Raw genomic sequence first — 20704 nt, 5'->3', positions numbered from 1 at the left:
TAGTTAGAACGATATTATGTTCTTGCCTTAATATTTTTTATTTAAGCTCATCATATGAAATGAAGGATTGATTTTTTGTTTGTTTGTTGCGGTTGAAAGCAAAAACTGCTCGGTCGATTTTAATTATTATTATCTTACTTAAAATGCTCAATCCATATTGAACAACGGCTATATTTATTCATCCCGTCCCCATCATCTACTTTGGTGAAGCTGCTGCGAACAGCAAGTTTAGTATACTTATCAATGTGATGTTATATAATATGTAGTTAAGTAGACATTATTTACTATCTGCATGTGACCACGATCGTAGTTTCAAACAACTGCGTGGTGATTTATAGTATTGATATCACGTTTTGAACATACCAGACTATCGCACATACCTACTTCACTTTATTAAATATCACAAATACAGTTGTCTTTTTACCTGACTGCGAAAGAAGGAGGGTTATGTTTTTCGAGTGAATATATATTTTTTGTACGCCCTGCAGCCCAAACCGCTGGACGGATAATGACTTATAAGGTGTCGTTAATCATTAGAATTGTTTTCACTATTGGACTAAATTTTCTGAACAGTATTCATCATTTTAATAGTTTTAATACATTTATAGGAATAATCCCATTCGAAGGTTAAATTACTCGTGAGCTAACTAATTACAATATTACACGTGTTCTGCCCGAAGGGATTATGTAGCCAATAATATTACTGAAATAATAACAACACCTCTAACATTTAATTAAATAAATATCTTGAAAATTTTAGCAATTTCCAGACCATATTATATGTCGTTTTAATCGATATTTTTAACCACTATGCTACAATTTCTTAGCTGAAAAGAAGCTGGATAGTGCTGGACTACTTTTTCTAGTTAATAAGATTTAAAAATAGTCTGCAATCAATTGATGAAAAGATAGATATAAAGCAATTAAAATAATTCCTACAATCCCAAAAAGCGCCTTAAAAACAAACACGTAATTCAATAATTGTTCTCCAAACACAAGAAATAAATAAACTCCGCAAATATCTATCTTCGTACTTTTAATTCAATCGTTCGTTGCTCCGATAAGTAAGAAGAAGCGCCCATAAAAGTATTTTTAAACTTGAATAAGTTCGCTAAGTCGGGAGCTGTGGCCCTTTACGAATTTATCTGCCCTCGAATGGAAAATTTGCTGAATTCGTATTCCAAAGTGTATTTCGTTCACCTTTTTGTTTGATCATGCCTATAAATAAATTACCCGTGTAATTTTTAATGGAAGTTAAATATTGTTTTGTAGTATCTATTGAGTTTTGGGCGTGAGACCGTTTACTAACTTGGTTTTACGTAAAATTCAAGGGTTCTGGGTTTGATCTTCGATGGAGACAAATAAAAAAGAGCATTGCAAGCTGATGTCCTATAAAGATCAGTATTTATTAATTTGTCAATGAAACAAATGTGCAATACATCATCTTAAACATTTCCTCCATCAACTGATATAAGTGTAGATATAATTTATAACTTCGTTAACTGCAGTGCTACTCTCAACACGAGTAGTTCAAAACTTCGCAACAGGCCAATTAATATTATTCATTTCTAATGAGGCATGAATTATTAGCAATTAAACCAATTATCTTATAAAGACTACGACCTTTATATTGACGTGATCCGCATAGGTACAAATACTTTAACTTGACATATAGGTACTTGGTAACTTATGAGTCAGATGTACAGGTATTAATCACGCATGGCATAATCTTTGTGGAGTTGTGTATATTTTAGATGACTCAACAAGTCAACGAGAGATAAATAATATGCATCGTAAGATAAACAATTTCTTTGCTCGTATTAACATGGTAAGACTTCCGAACATGAAACATTTCTCTTTGATCTTGGAGTGTAATGTATGAGATAATATTTTATTTGTTTATAATACAGAGTCAAATGGTTACTAATTCTATTCCAGTTGTTACGGTGTATTTTATTTTTGTTAGCATCGGGTTTGCAGTATCTCTGCTATATTTAACTGTAACTTTAAACATTTTAGCACAATCTTTTTTATAAATACTATTTTTTATTACCCCCGATTTATGTTTAAGTATCTTTTCAGCGCAATCCATGTAAAAAAGAAAGGCAGTTCTTTGAAGTTCTTCAAGGCTTGTGGAAATCGTTATTTCCTCTAATAAATCACGACTTCGTGGTTTAGGTAAAGCATCATAAGCTATAGCACTATTATGAGCCTTTGTATTTCAATCCGTTTGATCTTTATTGTGAGACTGTAGGTACTTAAGTTTAACTTTGATTTTATCCTCAACGTTAGCAGCATTATTCACATTATAACTGACCCAAATTTCTTAAGCTCTCGGGTTACCTTATAATCATAATTTAACTCAATTTTGCAATTTCGTTAGCAATCTATAAGTCGCATTGGATTAGGTAAGGTTGACGTAAATTGTTATGTTTTTGTAAAGCCTTTCTAGCCCGAAGGTCAGGACCTGGATAACTAATGAAGTATTCAATCAAATATTGGGGCAAAATCGATTTGGTGCCAGCACTAATTGATGTTACGAAGTTTCTTTCTAGCCTGTAATTGCTAGAGTTATTAATGTTCGGTTTAGACAGATGTGTTTTGATTTAAAGTACTTACCTATTTTAGAAATAGGGGATGTTAACGGCAAAAATGTAATGTAGTCTCTGTATGGGGAGATCACTATATACTTCAGTCTTATGTGTCGTGCCGTACGTGTACGAATCGTGATGTACAATACTTCTATCGTTGTTGAATTTCAACCAATAGGTGATTCAAGCAGTTTATTAGGAAATGGATAAAGAAAAAGCCCAAACTCTTACTGTAATATATTATTAACTTATTTATATTGCTTTTAATCCTGGACGAGTTACAATATATTAATAATGTTTTATTTTTGTTACAGGTAGACAGATGTATTCAGTCACCTTATGAACCACGAGTGATATCAATCGGCCTATATTAGGTAAGTGTTATTAATACATTTTAATAATCGTGATGAACTTGTTTAAATACTCATAGGTTGTTCTAAAAGACAATATCTACTATTTCATCTCTAATAATTTCATCTTTTCTCATATAAATCTTGCGTTACAACTAAAGTAGTATGGAATTAAAATTTTCCATTTATGAGAGTGGCCGTTTTTCAATTATACTCACATTGTACGAGAGACAATGAATTTTCTTCATTCTACTTTAAGCCCATAAAATTAAATAGTTTGGAAAATCCAAAAGTGCACGCCTCATAATTTTTTTTAATAAATATTTATTAATTATTATTTTTGTTTATTTAATAACAATTAAACCACATCGAATCAGACCCTGAAAAATGAAAGGGTTCTATTCCTGAGCATACTCAAGCGTAAGAGAAAAAAAAAGACTCGATTAGTAAAGTATTTCGGTCGCTATCGTGTTAACAAGAAAAAGGATCCGCACATACAGACACACGGACGTCCAAGACAGAACTTTTTTAAACTGTTTTCTAACTAGTTTAAATAACAAAAATGACATCAAAAATATCATGAACGTTAAAAATAGTGTTTTTTCTTAATATGTGTGTGTATGTATTATCTTACAAGTGCAATGTATGATACATAAAGACATTTTAAGTTTGAAAAATCAGATGTTTTGCGCGAAGTGACAGTAGTACCCACCTCAACGCTTCGCTTATGAGGCGTGCAATAATTTGGAAAATCCAAAAGTGCACGCCTCATAATTTTTTTTTAATAAATATTTATTAATTATTATTTTTGTTTATTTAATAACAATTAAACCACATCGAATCAGACCCTGAAAAATGAAAGGGTTCTATTCCTGAGCATACTCAAGCGTAAGAGAAAAAAAAAGACTCGATTAGTAAAGTATTTCGGTCGCTATCGTGTTAACAAGAAAAAGGATCCGCACATACAGACACACGGACGTCCAAGACAGAACTTTTTTAAACTGTTTTTTAACTAGTTTAAATAACAAAAATGACATCAAAAATATCATGAACGTTAAAAATAGTGTTTTTTCTTAATATGTGTGTGTATGTATTATCTTACAAGTGCAATGTATGATACATAAAGACATTTTAAGTTTGAAAAATCAGATGTTTTGCGCGAAGTGACAGTAGTACCCACCTCAACGCTTCGCTTATGAGGCGTGCAAAAGTTATTTCAATTTGTTAGACGGGCGAACATCAATTATGTATTACAGCACTTGTAGAGGATTGAAAACTCATTTAGTAGGAATACCTTTTTACCTTGCTTCATGGCTTAGTTCGTATAGACGATTTTGATTAAATATGGTGATGGAGTTGGATTCATTAGATGAAAATCGGACTGTAGATTTTTTGCTAACGGCCATACGATAAATGATGCCCTAGTAGCGCTTTCCATTGTATGACTGATTTCCTTTACAAGTTTTTTAGTGTTTATTAATTTTATTATAATGTTATACTCAAGAATTGTTCTAGAGTTTACGTATTACGTATTATTATTTAAGTATTACGGATATTTATAGATAAAACGATACCACAGTTACATATTTACTAAACCTTACCGAGAGAAGGAAATGGAAACAAAAGACAACTATTTATGTGGAAACAGGATTAATTGAGAAGGAACTGAGATAAAGTGTAAATTGTAAAACCGTGTTAACGCTGAACCGTTTGTCGACGGGCCAAATTAAATTTTAATTAACGAGCACAAAGTATAATTTGGAATGAAGTAAAACTAAGAGTTAATTATATGAAGCCATTAGTAGTTTTCTGAAGTACTATAAAAACAATTACCTAAATAAATATAGTTTCAAAAACTAAAAAACACACTTTACTACCATACACTGATGAAATTGTTGTTGTCATCGATCCTTGATAAGTTTACAAAGTTTGAATTAAATCTGGCCATTTTAAGTGAGTCAAAATCGAGCCTAAAGAAGTCGGTTACATACAAAAATATTGGCAGCCTTAGAATAATTCTGGCAGCTAATATAAGGGTGTTAAAATGGCTACCTATATACGCAGTCGTATAGAACCAAATATTTACCCAAAAATGTCTATGTACGTACTATATTATGCTCATGGCAATCCTCGAATATCAGCTACGGAGTGCGGGATGAAGGTTCCGCTGTCAGAATATACGGAAAATGGAAATGTGTTTGCAATATAGGGGAGTGCTGCAAAAGACGCGCCTATTTCGACGTCTTCTTTGTGTGGGGTCGGTGAACTTTCCATTATACGGATCGAGATTTGTCGCTTTGCCGGATAAACATTGTTTATCTTTGAATTTATTAACGTCGCACTTGATATGTTACGCTTTTTATGATGTAGAAATGAAGGAGCTAAGATATCACTGCTATATCTTCTGTAAAAGTAATATTTTGCCTAAATAAGTAAGCTTCGGAAAGGAAATAGAATTGTTAGGTATAGGACAGCCCCTTAGTTATTAGTCGTTTCCAATATTATAATTATACAGAGACCCAAATTAATTGACTTTACCCAAAGGGCTTAATAATTTTACAACAAACTAATTAACAAGATCCAGAACAGTTAAGAACATAAAGAAACTTGTAATTCTCCCATATTCTTTTTTATTCCCATTTACCCTTATCCAGCCCTTTTCCTATCCAACGTATTTTATGAATAAAACGAATTTGAATACTTTGGCTTTAATTTGAGGGTACTAAACTCTCCTTTAACTAATTTCTATCTGAACGTCTGGTTGTCTGGAAGAAATCGCTATATACGGATAAGACGACGGAGTTTCATTATTAGGTTTGCGAGCATTACGTATAAATAAATAAATATCCTAAAAGCAAATCAAAGAAAATAAATGGCCGGCAAAAAGTGAATGGTTGCACCGGCAATATTGTTCGCTGTTTTTGCGCGCATTTAATGATAATAAACGTGTATTCTCATTTGGTAACGAGCATTTTGGCGACCGTGAGCGTCTAACCGTAACAATTGTAGCGTAAGAGATGATGGAGATTTTAAAGATGTAAATTTTTATAAAAATGATTAATATTTTTATGCCAAAGGAGTGTGAAATTAAAAAAGTTATATGAATGCGTGATGATGATCGTTAGTAAACATGTTTGAAATTGACTTATGTTCGTGTATAAATTTACATATTATACTAATTATATCTAAATTTTTAACTGCGGAGTTACTATTAATTATCAAATTTGATGTTTTTATTTGCGTATTATGTAGCTAAGAATAAATACTTAAAGACATTTGTTAGGTTAGTAGTAAATGCTCTAAATGCTCTTAAACGTAATTGTTGTCCAGAAGTTGTTCGTTTTAAAAGTTTTACCGTCTTACAGGGCAGTATGTGTACTTAGAAACTTTAAGAAGCATTTTCGAACGTTCAACTTAGGTATTAACTATTTAGTAATCTATCCTTTAACTCCTTTCAGAAGCGCTTTTAAAGTAACATTGTTTTAACAATTGCGTACAAATTTTTGATCATCATATCTGTCTTACTACTTACTCGTTCGTACTTAGGTACTCGTTTCAACCATCAACTAACGTTGTTACTACTTAGTAACCTGTGCTGCGTCTCTTTTTAGAAGCGCTTTTGGACATTCAGTTTCTTTTAGAGGCGCGTTTAAAGCAACATGGGCTTAACAATTACGTACAACATTTTGTTCATCATCTCTTGTACATTTAAGTGCAGTTTTGGTCGGTTTAATCGGACACGGCTGTGATGTTTCCACGTCCAGTGTCTTACTGTTTTCTAAAACATAAGAGGGAAAGTACAAAAGTGGCGCGATTTCCATATTACTTTCACTGATTGATACCGTTTAGTTTATGTAATTATGATGCACATGCGCTGTGTATCGATATTCATTAATTGTACTGCTTTCTTGTTTGCATAAGAGTTTATCTCGATACATATACGTGAGTATCTCGATTTTATCGGATCATTGAATGTTGTTTTGGTTTAAATTAAATGTTTATTATTGGGACGATTTCGTAATAATTAGTTCAGGGTTGGTTATTAAAATTGTATAAGTATTGTTTTTATTTAAATCAGAAGCTATTAAATTATATTTTGAGTGTATTTTTTATAAGAAGCTATTAAAATTACGCAAAAAGCAATTGTGGAAACCAAATAAAACCGTACTTTAACAAATATGTCGCAAAAAGGCAATGCTGAGTGTCCTTCACATGAAAATTTGTAGAAAATGTACATACTGAGCAATCATTACTCTGTATAATGTAACAGCAACACGTAAAATTAATATAGTACAAAATGCTTTGTAATCAAAAGAAAAATAATTAATCCAAAACGTAATATTTTAATAAGTATACATTTATTTTTTAAATGCTTTTATAATTGAGTATTTTATATGATGGATCTTCATCTCTTCTTCAGATAATTTACGTCAAATAAGTCCACATTTTGTAGGAGCGAAGACGCGAGTCTCAACTAGTAAATTCTCGTTCATATCCTGTAAAGAAATAAGTGGGGAACGCATTAGTAGCGTCTGGGGTAATTTTCCGCTATTTACACCGAAATCAACGCAGCCATAAGCGTGTAATGTCCTCATACTAAGAAACGCTAAGACTACTAAGGCTTGGCTAATTTATGCTTCAGAATAGCTGGAAGATGAAACAGTATTTCCTAGGATAAGTAATTGCAGTCTATCATCCTTTGATGTGGTTTGTGAATTGATCAATAGGCACAATGAATTGACCCTTAGGTATAGCTGTTTGCCCAAAATATTTGAACTTTAGGGAAGGTAATTTACTGTAATTTGGGTACATTAGTAAAAACCCGTAGAAAAGCAGCTAATGTTGCATGAATATAAGAATGTGATATTAGGGTAAAAACCCAATGTGTGTGCCTGATTAACACTATACCTACTATTGGTCGATATTCGACCATAACCAGAAAGAAAAGAGTATACCATCTATGCAAGTATGAGTCACATGCTTGGGTGCGTGTAACGTTTGATTCACGTAGGTATTAATATCCTAGCAGCCTAGCCAATACAGATCAGGCATATGTGAATGAACTTAAAATCTACCATACGTATCCATAGCATCCTACAAATCGTATTTGTCGAGTAATTTTCCGCCATTTGAGCCCAACTTGAAGCCAGTCTGGAACACAAGCAATTGGTTGTAACAAACGAGCGTATAATGTCCCGTGGCGTTACGCGAGAATGGCAAACGATTCGATGTGCACTGTCAGTGAGCTCTGCTTGTTTGGTAATAGACGGTTTATTCGATAGTTTTCTTCTAAAATCGATTATTTGCACATCTATCTATATGTCCATCCCAGCAAGTTGTTTGGTAATGATTAGTCAGTTTATTCGATAGTTTGTTAACCGATTTATTATTATCTGTACATCTATAATGTTTAAATCTAGCTGTTCGGTAATTGATAGTTTGCTTCTATAATAATCGATTAGCTGTACACCTATGAAATGTATTTCTCTCGTATTTATCTTTGGATTTTTGGTAATAGATAGTCAGTTTATTCTATAAATAGTTTGATCCCATAATATCGATTCCCTCGTAGCCTGTAGGCTGTAGGTACATTTACATGTAAAATTCAGTTATAAAATAAGTGCAACATGCAAACAATGTACCAATAATTGTAATAGAATTAATTGTTACATCTATTAGTAGGTAGTAGCTTTGTCAATAATAAATTAATTGAATCAATATTATAATAGCATTTATCAGAACATCGAACATAAATAATAGCGTCACAACATTGTATTAGTTTAGTTTTAGGCTCTGTTACATAAATTATTGTGGTATAATCGCCAATCGCATCAGTTTCAGAATCATAAATGAAAACTATGTATTCACATTTGAGTAATTGTATACATATTGTAAAGTTTTATATATAATTCTCAACCTTATAGAAGCTCATAAATAACAAGATTAACCCAACTACGGTAAAGCCCTTTTCCAATATACAAACGGAAAATCAGTTTGTCAAAGGCATAATAATATATTTTTCAATAAGAAGCTTTCAGCATTATTTCTTTAGGTAGCAGATATCAGAATAATTTATGAACATATTTATTTAGATTGTCTCCATTTTATGAATTCTCTATACAATAGTGTAAACATGTAAAGCTAATATTTCCACTTTGTCTTCGTACTCATGTTGAAATATGACAAACATGAATATTGAAATACGTTTCATGTATTCCAGAGTCAGTTTTTATTTACGCAGTGATGCATCGAAAATTTTATTGCAAACGTAGCATCAAGGAAGAGTTAGAAGATCTATAAAACATACTAAAATCTAATCTAAATAACATGATACTGAACAAAACACCTCTAGGTATTTATATTTTAAAAGGAACTTAGAATTGTAAAACAAAGTTCAGACTAACTCAATTTGATACTAATTCCAGACTTCGTTATGTCTGTAACTAACTTACAAACTATGTGAACTCGGGTAAGTCAATATAATTCAACTCTGAAATGTTACCTGAGCGTTTATTGGAGACAAATTTATTTGCGAACCTGCTCTTTATACAGGATTAATCCATACTAATATTATAAATGCGAAAGTAACTCTGTCTGTCTGTCTGTTACTCAATCACGCCTAAACTACTGAACCAATTTGTATGAAATTTGGTATGGAGATATTTTGATACCCGAGAAAGGACATAGGCTACTTTTCATCTCGGGAAAATGACGTAATCCCGGAAATCCCACGGGAACGGGAACTATGCAGGTTTTTCTTTGACTGCGCGGGCGAAGCCGCGGGCGGAAACCTAGTGTACTATAATTATCTCATGAAGATCCCGGTGGAGGTACGTATGGAAACATATTAGACTTTAATTATTGTGATCGCGTATACGTTGAAGATCATAAAGAAGCTCAAAGGGCACATTCAGTTGGGGGAAAAGTGGGTTTAAAGATGTGTTTTAACATGGTATTACTAGCAAGATACAATTCATTATCATAATAATTACGATAAATCAATACTTAATATTATAAATGCGAAAGTAACTCTGTCTATCTGTCTGTTACTCAATCACGCCTTAACTACTGAACCAATTTGCATGCAATTTGGTATAGAGATATTTTGATACCCGAGAAAGGACATATGATAGGTTTTATCCCGGAAATCCTACGAGAACGGGTTTTTCTTTGAAAACGCGGGCGAAGCCGCGGGCGGAAAGCTAGTGTTATTATATAGACGCAATTTTCTAAACTTTTCACTAAAACTGTAGAACAGAATCTATTCTACCCCACAATAAAAAGGTTATGAAAATTCTATTATTGTTCTGTTGAAATATTTCCAGAGATTTCTGTGTTATCTTTTAATCCCCGTTCCTCACATAGACAGGATTATTTTCAATCCACGTTTGCAGTTACAATGCTACGAATTTTTGTGTAGAAGCATTGTATCCAAATGAATAGAGGCGTTCTTGTTTCTGAAACTATTCAATTTTTGGGTTTTGTGTGTAAAATATATTGTTTTAAAACTTAGTGTTTTAAACGAACTTTAAGGATATTTTATAAAGAATTTTAATGCCAAAAAAACCAATTACGTATATCAAATCGACCTTCAAGGATATTTCTCGATATAGATTGAAGCGAAATACATATATTCCATCTCTCCCAGACAAATTACATTTGTTATCAATTATCATTATCCCAAGATGTCATTACTCATACGATTTTCCCTCAATTTGCTTGTTTTTCCAACATTCTCATGCAAAATAATAATATAATTAGTAATCGTATGAAAGGTCATTGCTAAGTTTTCTTCCGCACAAGGCTAAATGCATTACATTAATTACTCCGTAATGTAATTAGCGAATTATCATTGATCTGTGCTGTCTGGGAACTGATGATAATTTCATATAATCACATTTGTATTGTTAACGCAATTAGTTGGTGAGCACTTTTTGTTTTGTCTTTGAGGTAATGCGTAGTAATGTTTTAGACTATATCACTAGCAATAAGCGTTTGTTTGTAAATAATACAATTATAGAGTTAGAAAGGTTAGATAATACTATGTATGTTTTCAATGATAACTATTCGATTAGAATTAAATCTTAAAATCTCTACAAAAACAAACAAATAAAGATGATACTTTTATTTTCAACTAGCTTTCCGCCCGCGGCTTCGCCCGCGTTTTCCAAGAAAAACCCGTTCCCGTAGGATTTCCGGGATAAAACCTATCCTATGTCCTTTCTCGTGTATCAAAATATCTCTATACCAAATTTCATACAAATTGGTTCAGTAGTTAAGGCGTGATTGAGTAACAGACAGACAGACAGAGTTACTTTCGCATTTATATTAGTATGGATTTTAGGTACAGGATACAAGTCAAGTCAATCTCAACATTTAGTTTAGTTAATTAAGAATTAAGAAGAAAATGCTAAGACATTAGCTACGAAATTGATATCTGGTGTTATTATTTTCGATTTTGGAGTAAATGTTTCAGGTCATGTTCATATTTGGTTTTAAAGCATTAAAATACAATTGTTTAAAGTATTTAAATGTTTGTTTCAGGTTGGTAAAATCCGAGCCAACCACGCTACCGTCATGACGTTGCACTGGTGGATGCACTGGTTCTGGGTGACGACGCTGCTGGTCATTGTTGGTAGGTATCTGTTGAAGCAATCATGGTTTGGGTGCTGTTAATGGTATGATAAATAATTAAATAGTATAAAGTCGGTATGGAAAATAATACCGACAGGTACGAGAAAGTTCGACCATTTCGTGAATCATGATGTACTTACAAAAAAGGCTTAAAGTTATAGGCCGGCAGCAAACATTCGGATCGCCTCTCTGAATTCAGAAAGCACATAAATGCATATATAATTTCAGTGTTCCCTATACACGTCAAAAATTTTCAGATACTAATTTTAGATCCATCTGACAAAATGTATGTGACGTGCATTCTGAATTCCGGACGGGATTTTAGGAGCAAGTGTGAATTAGAACGTATGTATTTTATCAGGAGAATTTCTACATTACAGTTTTAGAAAAATAACAAACTCATAATGATTTTACTACACCAGATTATATAAATACTAGATTTCCGCCCGCGGCTTCGCCCGCATTTTCAAAGGAAAACCCGCATAGTTCCCGTTCCCGTGGGATTTCCGGGATAAAACCTATCTTATGTGTTAATCCAAGTTACCCTCTATATGTGTGCTAAATTTCATTGTAATCGGTTCAGTAGTTTTTACGTGAAAGAGTAACAAACATCCATACATCCATACATCCATACAAACTTTCGCCTTTATAATATGTAGTAGGTATTAAGATATTAAGATTTAATCTGGATCGCGTTACACACATACAATATAACCAATATGCAAGTAGCTAACAAGATATTTGTGTGGAATTCAGTTTGAAGCACAAACTGAGACGTTTCGTGGGTTTCATATTTACGAGGGCTTGCTAACGATGCACGTTGTTATGGCAAGTCGACCTTTAACAGTTTACAGTATGTTAAAACTTGAAACTTGATCATAATAAAATAATCAATTTTGTAGTAAAAAAAATAAAAATAGAGCGATATATAATTAAATTTGTCCATTTAAAGTGGGTCAAAATCGAGTGTAAAAGGGTCGGTTTCATACATGTCGGTTTTACATACAACGTGGGCGAAGCCGCGGGCGGAAAGCTAGTAATTTGTAAATTAAGGTCTACTTGGTCGAGTGCATGTTTAAGGTACTTATCATTGCTCATTCATGTACTTTGCATAGCACATTGTTTAAATTTACTCTTGTGTATAAATTGCGTGTGTCACGACGTTTTCCTTGTAACGTCGTTATGTATGACCTTCGTGACAGGTAGATCTTGAGGACATCCCTAATAATGGTCAACCTTCATTGTCTTTGTATCCTGTTATATTAGACTAAAACCCCCTTCGTTTATAGCCTTGAAGTATGTACTACAAAATTAGAATGGGAACCCTTCAGAGAAACCCCCTTTTTTATAAGGTGCGTAAGAATGATGTATCATGCGGCGATGAATATTGTGTAGTTTAATAATGTAATATATTACAAATAGATTACGAATGTAGGACAAAAAGTAAACATCTGATTTGTTCTCAAGTCTTTAAGTTCCTAATGACTCCTAGGGGCGAAATTGGCATAACACGAAAGTTATTTATTAATATCACTACATAGTATAAAACAAAGTCGCTTTTTCTGTCCCTATGTCCCTATGTATGCTTAAATCTTTAAAACTACGCAACGGATTTTGATGCGGTTTTTTTTAATAGATAGAGTGATTCAAGAGGAAGGTTTTAGTATATAACTTATTAGGCTTTAGATAAAGCGGGCGAAGCCGCGGGCGGAAAGCTAGTACTTAATAAAAGTAAAAAATACATAGAACGACACTTAAAACTTACTAAAGTGTGGTGAAATATGTATAGAAACTTTTTTTTATTCAAATTGTATTTTCATTTATTTCGTAAAATGCGTAATCAGCGTAATCTTTCCATAACAATAACAAATGGTGTTATAATTTCATATTATACGCTTCGTTTCCTTCGATATAATATAATATTTGGTCTAATGTTTTAATTTGTATGAATTTAAATAATTAGCATATTATGATTTTAGGATTACTTAATATTGTTGTCGAATATTATTACCGTTATTATCTATTATGCAAATTAATATTATGTTTAATTCCGCTAATATTATAAGCGTGAAAGTTTGTGAAAATTAACGTATGTTAGTTTTATGCTAATCAGCTGATTGGAACTGTATGTATTTTAAAACATTTAGATTCATATGTACCTAGACATTTTAAAGCATAAGCTAGTATTATATTAGCGGGATATTTTAAGCTATTGCATAGCTTCTATCGCGGGCCTTGAGCGCGGGGAACGAATCGAGAAATTCCGTAACGAAAAAACCTCACGCTCCCCACTCCGACGGGCTCGGAGGTGTGGCTTGAAGGCATGCTATGCAATAGCTTTACCGCGGCAGTCCCCGAGTGCCACACGTCTTTTTTTTTTTTATTAGTTTAATTCAATAGTATTTTATTGATTCGCATGGACATAAACATACAGTTCCTATGTGATGTTTGTTCGGTATCAAAACAATTGCGGCACATTAGCTCCAGCAAAGTATAAAAGAATATCAAAGTATTATGTCATGAATAGTCTCAAATATTATTACATCTACCCACACACGGAGGGAAGCCCTAAAGCATATGCAAATACACACCCACGAAATACTCTGATACTTGATCCATATACATTACTTATTTGCTTGCTTACTTACTTACTTACTTCTATAGCGCTGAAACCCTGAAGTGTGTCCAAGCCTATGCATTGATAACAAGAAATAGGTTATACAACTTTATTATGTTCATATCTTGATTCCGCAATGCATTTTATATGCGTTAAAATTGGAGCATGCTAGTTCCTTGCCTTGTATAATATGTGCTATACATTCCAAGTTTACGCACGGAAGTATTGTAGTATTTCAGTAATTAGTGCGTTTTTATTGGAGATTCAGTATCAGTGATATGTGAAAGAAAAGAGTAATGTTAGGATATCGTGGTTGAGAAGGCGGTATTCTTTAACGAATAGTTGATGTGAAGTTAATTTAGTATCAGAGAATTTTAAGAAAGAAGGAGGTAAGATGTCTATTTTCAAATATTTCAATGTATTTCCGTTAGTGTTGGTTTAGTGGTGTGGTACCAGCCTTTTCCTATAGGTTCTGAAATGTAATTTTGTTTACTTTGTGGAATGAGATAGAATTCGACTCCGCATATATTCATTTGTTTTAATTAAATTTGAATACTTTCCCATATGCTTACGTTTTGCATTTTGTTTATCATAATTATATTTTATCAAACTCTGTTCACTTTCTCAAATTTCCATAGCATACAAGCATTCACAAAGCTGCACTTAGCTTCTAACTATCTTATAGTCTATCTTCTTGATATAGATATTAGAAACCTTCAACTCGTAGAAATTAAATCCTTTACGTTTCAATGCCACTTTCTTAATTTCAATTCAAATATAAAAATGTACCTAGTTATAGTAGTATCAACGTTTTATTATTAAAGACATCTTCCTTGAATTGATTAAAAAGAAAACAATTTCTAAGAAAAGACTCATAGTGTTTTGTTAGTGCAACAGTACTTACTTAACAATATAATAAAAAGGTCTAATTTTGCTTTTCGATTGAATAAATTGAAATGAAATCGTGAACATTTTATATTTTGAAGTGCAGTATTTCCCGTTTTAAGTTTTTAACTTTTTACTCAGTCACGGTAGGTTTAACCCGCTGTGCGTTATCGGTAAATGGGAGCGGAAAAAGTTTTAAGGGTCCTTTTCAATTTTAAATAGCATGGAATGGCTGGATTTGTGCGTTGAAATTGTTTATTTGTTAATCGTCTATTTATTTATTGAATCACACTATTTAACACCTAAATGCATAAAAAATAAGAGGGACAATGTAATAACAGCAACCTAAAGACAGCCTAGAAGATATCTCTTCTTCTCCGAGGTAAAGGAAAACTAATTGTAATGTAGGAAATAAATTTATCGGAGTATTCATTCATCTTAATTATAAAACAAAGTCTATAAATAGAAAAATGCACGGAACACAATCGTGTATCCGCAATTATATTTATCATCAACCGCAACTAAAAAAATCTAATCTAACAAGTAATTATTTTATAACCTTAAGATTTCTCGAAGACACGATTATTATTGATTTTTAAACAATATATTCCAATATCTTATAATGAATCATATGAATATAATGTAGTACCCACTCAATTAACTATTGCAATCTGCACGCGATCTAATATTATTATCTAAGACGACTGCAGCGGCCGCGGTGGTCCCTTGGTTAATTTAACGAAACTAAAGTATCACTAATTTATAGCCACACCACAATACAACACATTCTGAAATCTAGTAAACCATTATTTTTCCAAAAGTTCAGCGTCACCTTTTGCCTCACCTTTAGAGATCATCTAATGACGCAAACTAAACATCGTGATGTGCACCTCGCGCTTGACTCATACCGTATGTCATGATACTACACGGTTTCGTAAACCACGAGAATATAAAGCCTTTGTTGAAACGCGTCGTTCTTGTATTAACTTTTCTGAAGTAAATGGGTCAAGGATGTGTGTTTATGACTGGAGGGTTTATTGTAAAAATAAATTTGGTCAGTGTTAATTTGTGTGTAGCGTCACAGTATAAAGCCCAATTCCCCAACAATATTAGGACACTTTTTTCTAGAAAAAACGAAACGAAATACCACTAGACAAAAACAATATGCTCCGTCTAACGGAATAGGTCACTTCTCATTACATTTCTTAGGCATTAATGAATAAACAGAAGCTCAATTTATTCGAGACTTTTTAAATAAAATTCCATAAATACGCCATAATACTGTTATGCGAAATATTAAAATTCTGTTTTCTATTTCGTTTTATATTACTTGAAAGCGTTTAAATTTTCTTACTGTGTAGAATATTACTTTTCATTATATTTATTTTATAAGCGTATAAAGTTTGCACAATTTTCTTAATTACACGTCATAAACTACATTTTCCATCAACGTCTATTTTTACATCAAACAATCTTAGCCTTGACTTAACGAGCCTGCCTTTTGTATACGAAACATAATTTTCGTGGGGTTTTGTTAAAGTTCAGTTTATCTGTGTAAAAGTACCTAAATTGGAGATCGCTGACCTGTAATTTTATCTGCATTTATATTCTTTTTTCTTGTTATATTAAAATTAATAATTTAAGTAGTAATTTGGCATCTAACATTGTAAATTAAGCATAAAAAAACTTGAGTTTGAAGTTAAACCTGGAAAATTGCCAAATATTATGACATATCGCTTTCCAAAAATTTGTGAAAATATAGGAAACTAGGTTTCCGCCCGCGTCTTCGCCCGCGCAGTCATAGAAAAACCCGCATAGTTCCCGTTCCCGTGGGTTTTCCGGGATTGCGTCATTTTCCCGGGATAAAAAGTAGCCTATGTCCTTTCTCGGGTATCAAAATATCTCCATACCAAATTTCATGAAAATTGGTTCAGTAACTATTGATTTACAGATTGAGTAACAGACAGACAGACAGAGTTACTTTCGCATTTATAATATTAGTATGGATACACAATGTTTTATGACTAAAACTCTTGTCCCTAATAAATAAGATGACGTCAGTTGATTAAGATAGTGGAGTTAACGCAGAAGCTTGCAAATTAAATTCATAATTTACATCGTAATATTTAAAGCCCATAAGCAGCTAATATTCCTAATTTGCTACGAAATAACATAGCCAAGGTGATAGGACTACAGACTGTCAGTTATATAAATCACAGTATGAACTGTATAAAGTATAAACCCTTATTCGATGTCACCTTCACTGGAAAGTCCAAAGGTTTCTCAGTAACTGGCTTCAGTCGAGAACTCTCACCAGCTTAAGTACAGTGTCTTGTAAGACGTTTTATATACCACAATGTTACAACTAAAGATAAGTCTAAAGTGAACAAGTTGGAATTGATTGAAGTGCAGTTTTGAGCAATTTAATGTATCGTGGTGAAGACTTAAGTTAACAGAGTTCGAAAGTGGTTCGGTTTTATAATTTTCTGCCGATTTCCGAAGACTTTAAAACTGTATTCGGAAGAGACTTTAAGGGTATGTGCTGACAGCAAAGTTTGTCTGATGTATGTGAGTTATATTTCGTCCTGTCTTCGGGGTCAGACTTAAATAAACAGTATGAAAGTGGATCATGAATGTCAAATATGCCAGTGTTCTCTGATATTCTTCGGTTGACTTTACTAAAGCAAATACTAAAAGGAACCTTTGAAAGTCAAGATGTTTGTCTTTTTCTCATCGTGGCAAACATTGTAATAAATATTAATGAGTCTTAAGTTAAGGTTAAGGTTAGATTTTTATTGGTTTTTTGTTTTGACAAAATGTGAAACGATTTTGTCAAATGAAGATTGGTCTCCATAAAATCTGATGCTTGTATAATGTATAACCTTGTGGTTTTCGCAAAATTGACTATATCGCATTAACAAAATAATAATAGCATCACAAATATACATACTCATTCATTTGCCACTTATCCACAAAAACCTACTTGATTTCAATGACTCAGCACAATACCTCTCAACCAAGGTCTTAGATTGTCCTTAAATAACAACAATGCTATAGATATTGGGCAGAATACTTATATATCCCTCGTCAACATAATGGTTCCTCTGGCGGATAGAACAATGAATGGGCACCATAAATTGGCCATTGTTGTACACTCGATAACCTCTGGGCTATTTGAGCGGCAAAACTGATCTCATTATGTTGTGCCTTTCATGGAACTTGTATAACGAGGTTATGGGTATAATGGCTATTTGTACTAGCTCTTTATATAGAATGTGTAGTAACCTGAGGCAAACTATTCAACTGGGAACCAAGCATGTTTTCATGGATAAGGATTCATTTTGTTTGCTTATACTGGCCATTATTCTTCGTAGGCAATAATATAAATTATCAATAACATACTCGATTAGCCGTTGGTTTATGTATTATATTGATGGCAGCTTCTGTGATCATGTAAGCCATCGTAAATGTAATGTCAAATGGATTGCCTATAATGGGCCTTCTAAACAATGGGTAGCGTTGGGCGAGTAGAGGCAGTTACGATAGTGTAGACTGTAGAGGGCCTAAATGTCTATGAACGTCATTTTAAGGTCATTGTAGATGTTTATTCATAATCGCCGTAATGGCGGCAAACATCGACGTTCATTTGTTGGGCCAACGCTGCCCATTGTGAAGAAGGATCATATCTCCCGATACAATTTGATAGGCAGTGATCAAAGGAAGCCAGGGAAAGAGATAAATTGCTAGCTCGGGAACGTTCGGTCAAAGAATCTTTCGTGATGCTCAAGGGATTTTCTGTCTTTGTGGGGTTACGGTAATGAAGTTCGAACTTCGATTGATGATGAAAGGGGATTTCTAGATTTTAGCTTTTGAGACATTAAAAATTTACTGATATTAGTCTCGAAATGATTTTAAAGTTGATATTTCAAGATTTTATATAAAAGTCTGTTGAATTTATTTTCTTTTTTTAACATCAATTTGTATGTATAGTTCAATGTTATAAGTGAAATTGCATTAAATCCTCATCTTTTCAGCGTATTAAGAATATTCTACATCTATAACATAACATAATAACATAACTATAACATCATTAATTCATTTATCATAAATTTCCTACAAAATTTAATTTTTGGAAAGCGTTTGTATTAGCAAGAATTTAGTAAAATAACCAAAAGCAGGCGACGAAGTCACGTAATTATAACGGGTTCACAACCATTTGTATTCAATATATATTTTACATATTCAGCATTCAGTATGTAAATAGAGGCTGCAGACATTATTTTTAAGATGCATTCCAAATCTATATACTTACCTATACATATATCTATCCTTATAATATAATATCTATACTAATATTATAAAGCTGAAGAGTTTGTTTGTTTGTTTGAACGCGCTAATCTAAAGAACTTCTGGTCCGATTTGAAAAATTATTTCAGTGTTTGATAGCCCATTTATCGAGGAAGGCTATACTGCTATAGGTATATCATCACGCTAAGACCAACAGGAGCGGAGCAATGCGGGTAAAACAGCGAGGCACAGCTAGGTATTAGGTATAATCGACCCAACACAACATCGGTTATACAACTTTCAAGGGTATTTTTCATGTCATTGTTAGCGCTATTATAAAACAAACAAACAGATTGAATGGCTATAGAGTATTGTCCCATTTTCCCGCATTCCTAAAGAAAACATTATCAAAGACCTAGTTTTAAAACAATAGCATTAAAGTGAACGCATCGCATTGACAATTCGTATCAGCATTGTGGTACGGGAAGTCAACAAGGTTGTCTCAATATCATCCTTCGTTGAAAGCCTAAAAAATGAACTACTATGTCAACGTAATTGAAGGATATACGTAACCGAATAGCTATTGTATTTTATGATATAACAATCTAAGTAAATGTTGGTAACCATATTATCTTCTACAATCTTAATACTATTATAAAGGCGAAAGTTTGTAAGGATGTATGGATGTATGGATGTTTGTTACTCTTTCACGTAAAAACTACTGAACCGATTACAATGAAATTTAGCACACTTATAGAGGGTAACTTGGATTAACACATAGGATAGGTTTTATCCCGGAAATCCCACGGGAACGGGAACTATGCGGGTTTTCCTTTGCAAACGCGGGCGAAGCCGCGGGCGGAAATCTAGTCTACATAATATATGAGAAAGTGGTGTTAGTTACATTATTCATTCAAGAACGGATGAACCGCTTTTAATGATTTTTGATTGTATTCGTTTCCGCTGGGACTAGAAGAATAAGTGATAAAATTTAGATACTGTATATATACTTGATACCATCTGGTGGGACCTAGTTTACTATAAATTATATTACCAGAAATTTCATAATCCATCGACTCTTCATAAATAAACAAAATACAGGAAGGCTTTATTAAATCACAATATATTTCCGATAATAATTCGTGCCTACGACACAATAGACGGGGTCACTGATCCCTGTGCCAATCTGTCAATTTCAATAATTCATCATTTCGTGCGTACCAAAAGTTTATGCCATGCAAACGTTGATAGCAAAAAAATACTGAGTCTAGCTATCTATTATATTTAACTCTATTATATTCGAAGATAAAAGTAATTCTAAGAAGCAACTTTAGACGAAT

General features: G+C 32.9%; 1 protein-coding gene across 2 annotated transcripts in view; it reads left to right on the top strand.

Annotated features, from left to right (window-relative positions):
* LOC149908061 (uncharacterized) overlaps window positions 1–20704 on the top strand; it is a 66028-nt gene that overhangs the window by 36565 nt on the left and 8759 nt on the right. For both annotated transcript variants that reach the window (XM_090103188.1, XM_090103186.1), the window contains exons 2-3: window positions 2906–2965; window positions 11486–11576. In XM_090103188.1, the coding sequence (XP_089959314.1) occupies window positions 11519–11576 (58 nt within the window). In that variant the 5' untranslated portion in view covers window positions 2906–2965; window positions 11486–11518. The remainder of the gene's footprint in view (window positions 1–2905; window positions 2966–11485; window positions 11577–20704) is intronic.

Source organism: Colias eurytheme, chromosome 6 (assembly GCF_061535395.1).
Source record: "Colias eurytheme isolate Ceu_HAF_F1 chromosome 6, ilColEury1 Martin Lab GWU primary, whole genome shotgun sequence".
NCBI classification, from domain to species: Eukaryota; Metazoa; Arthropoda; class Insecta; order Lepidoptera; family Pieridae; genus Colias; species Colias eurytheme.
Note: the sequence above shows the minus strand (reverse complement) of the source record. Positions and strands in the feature narration are given on the sequence as shown.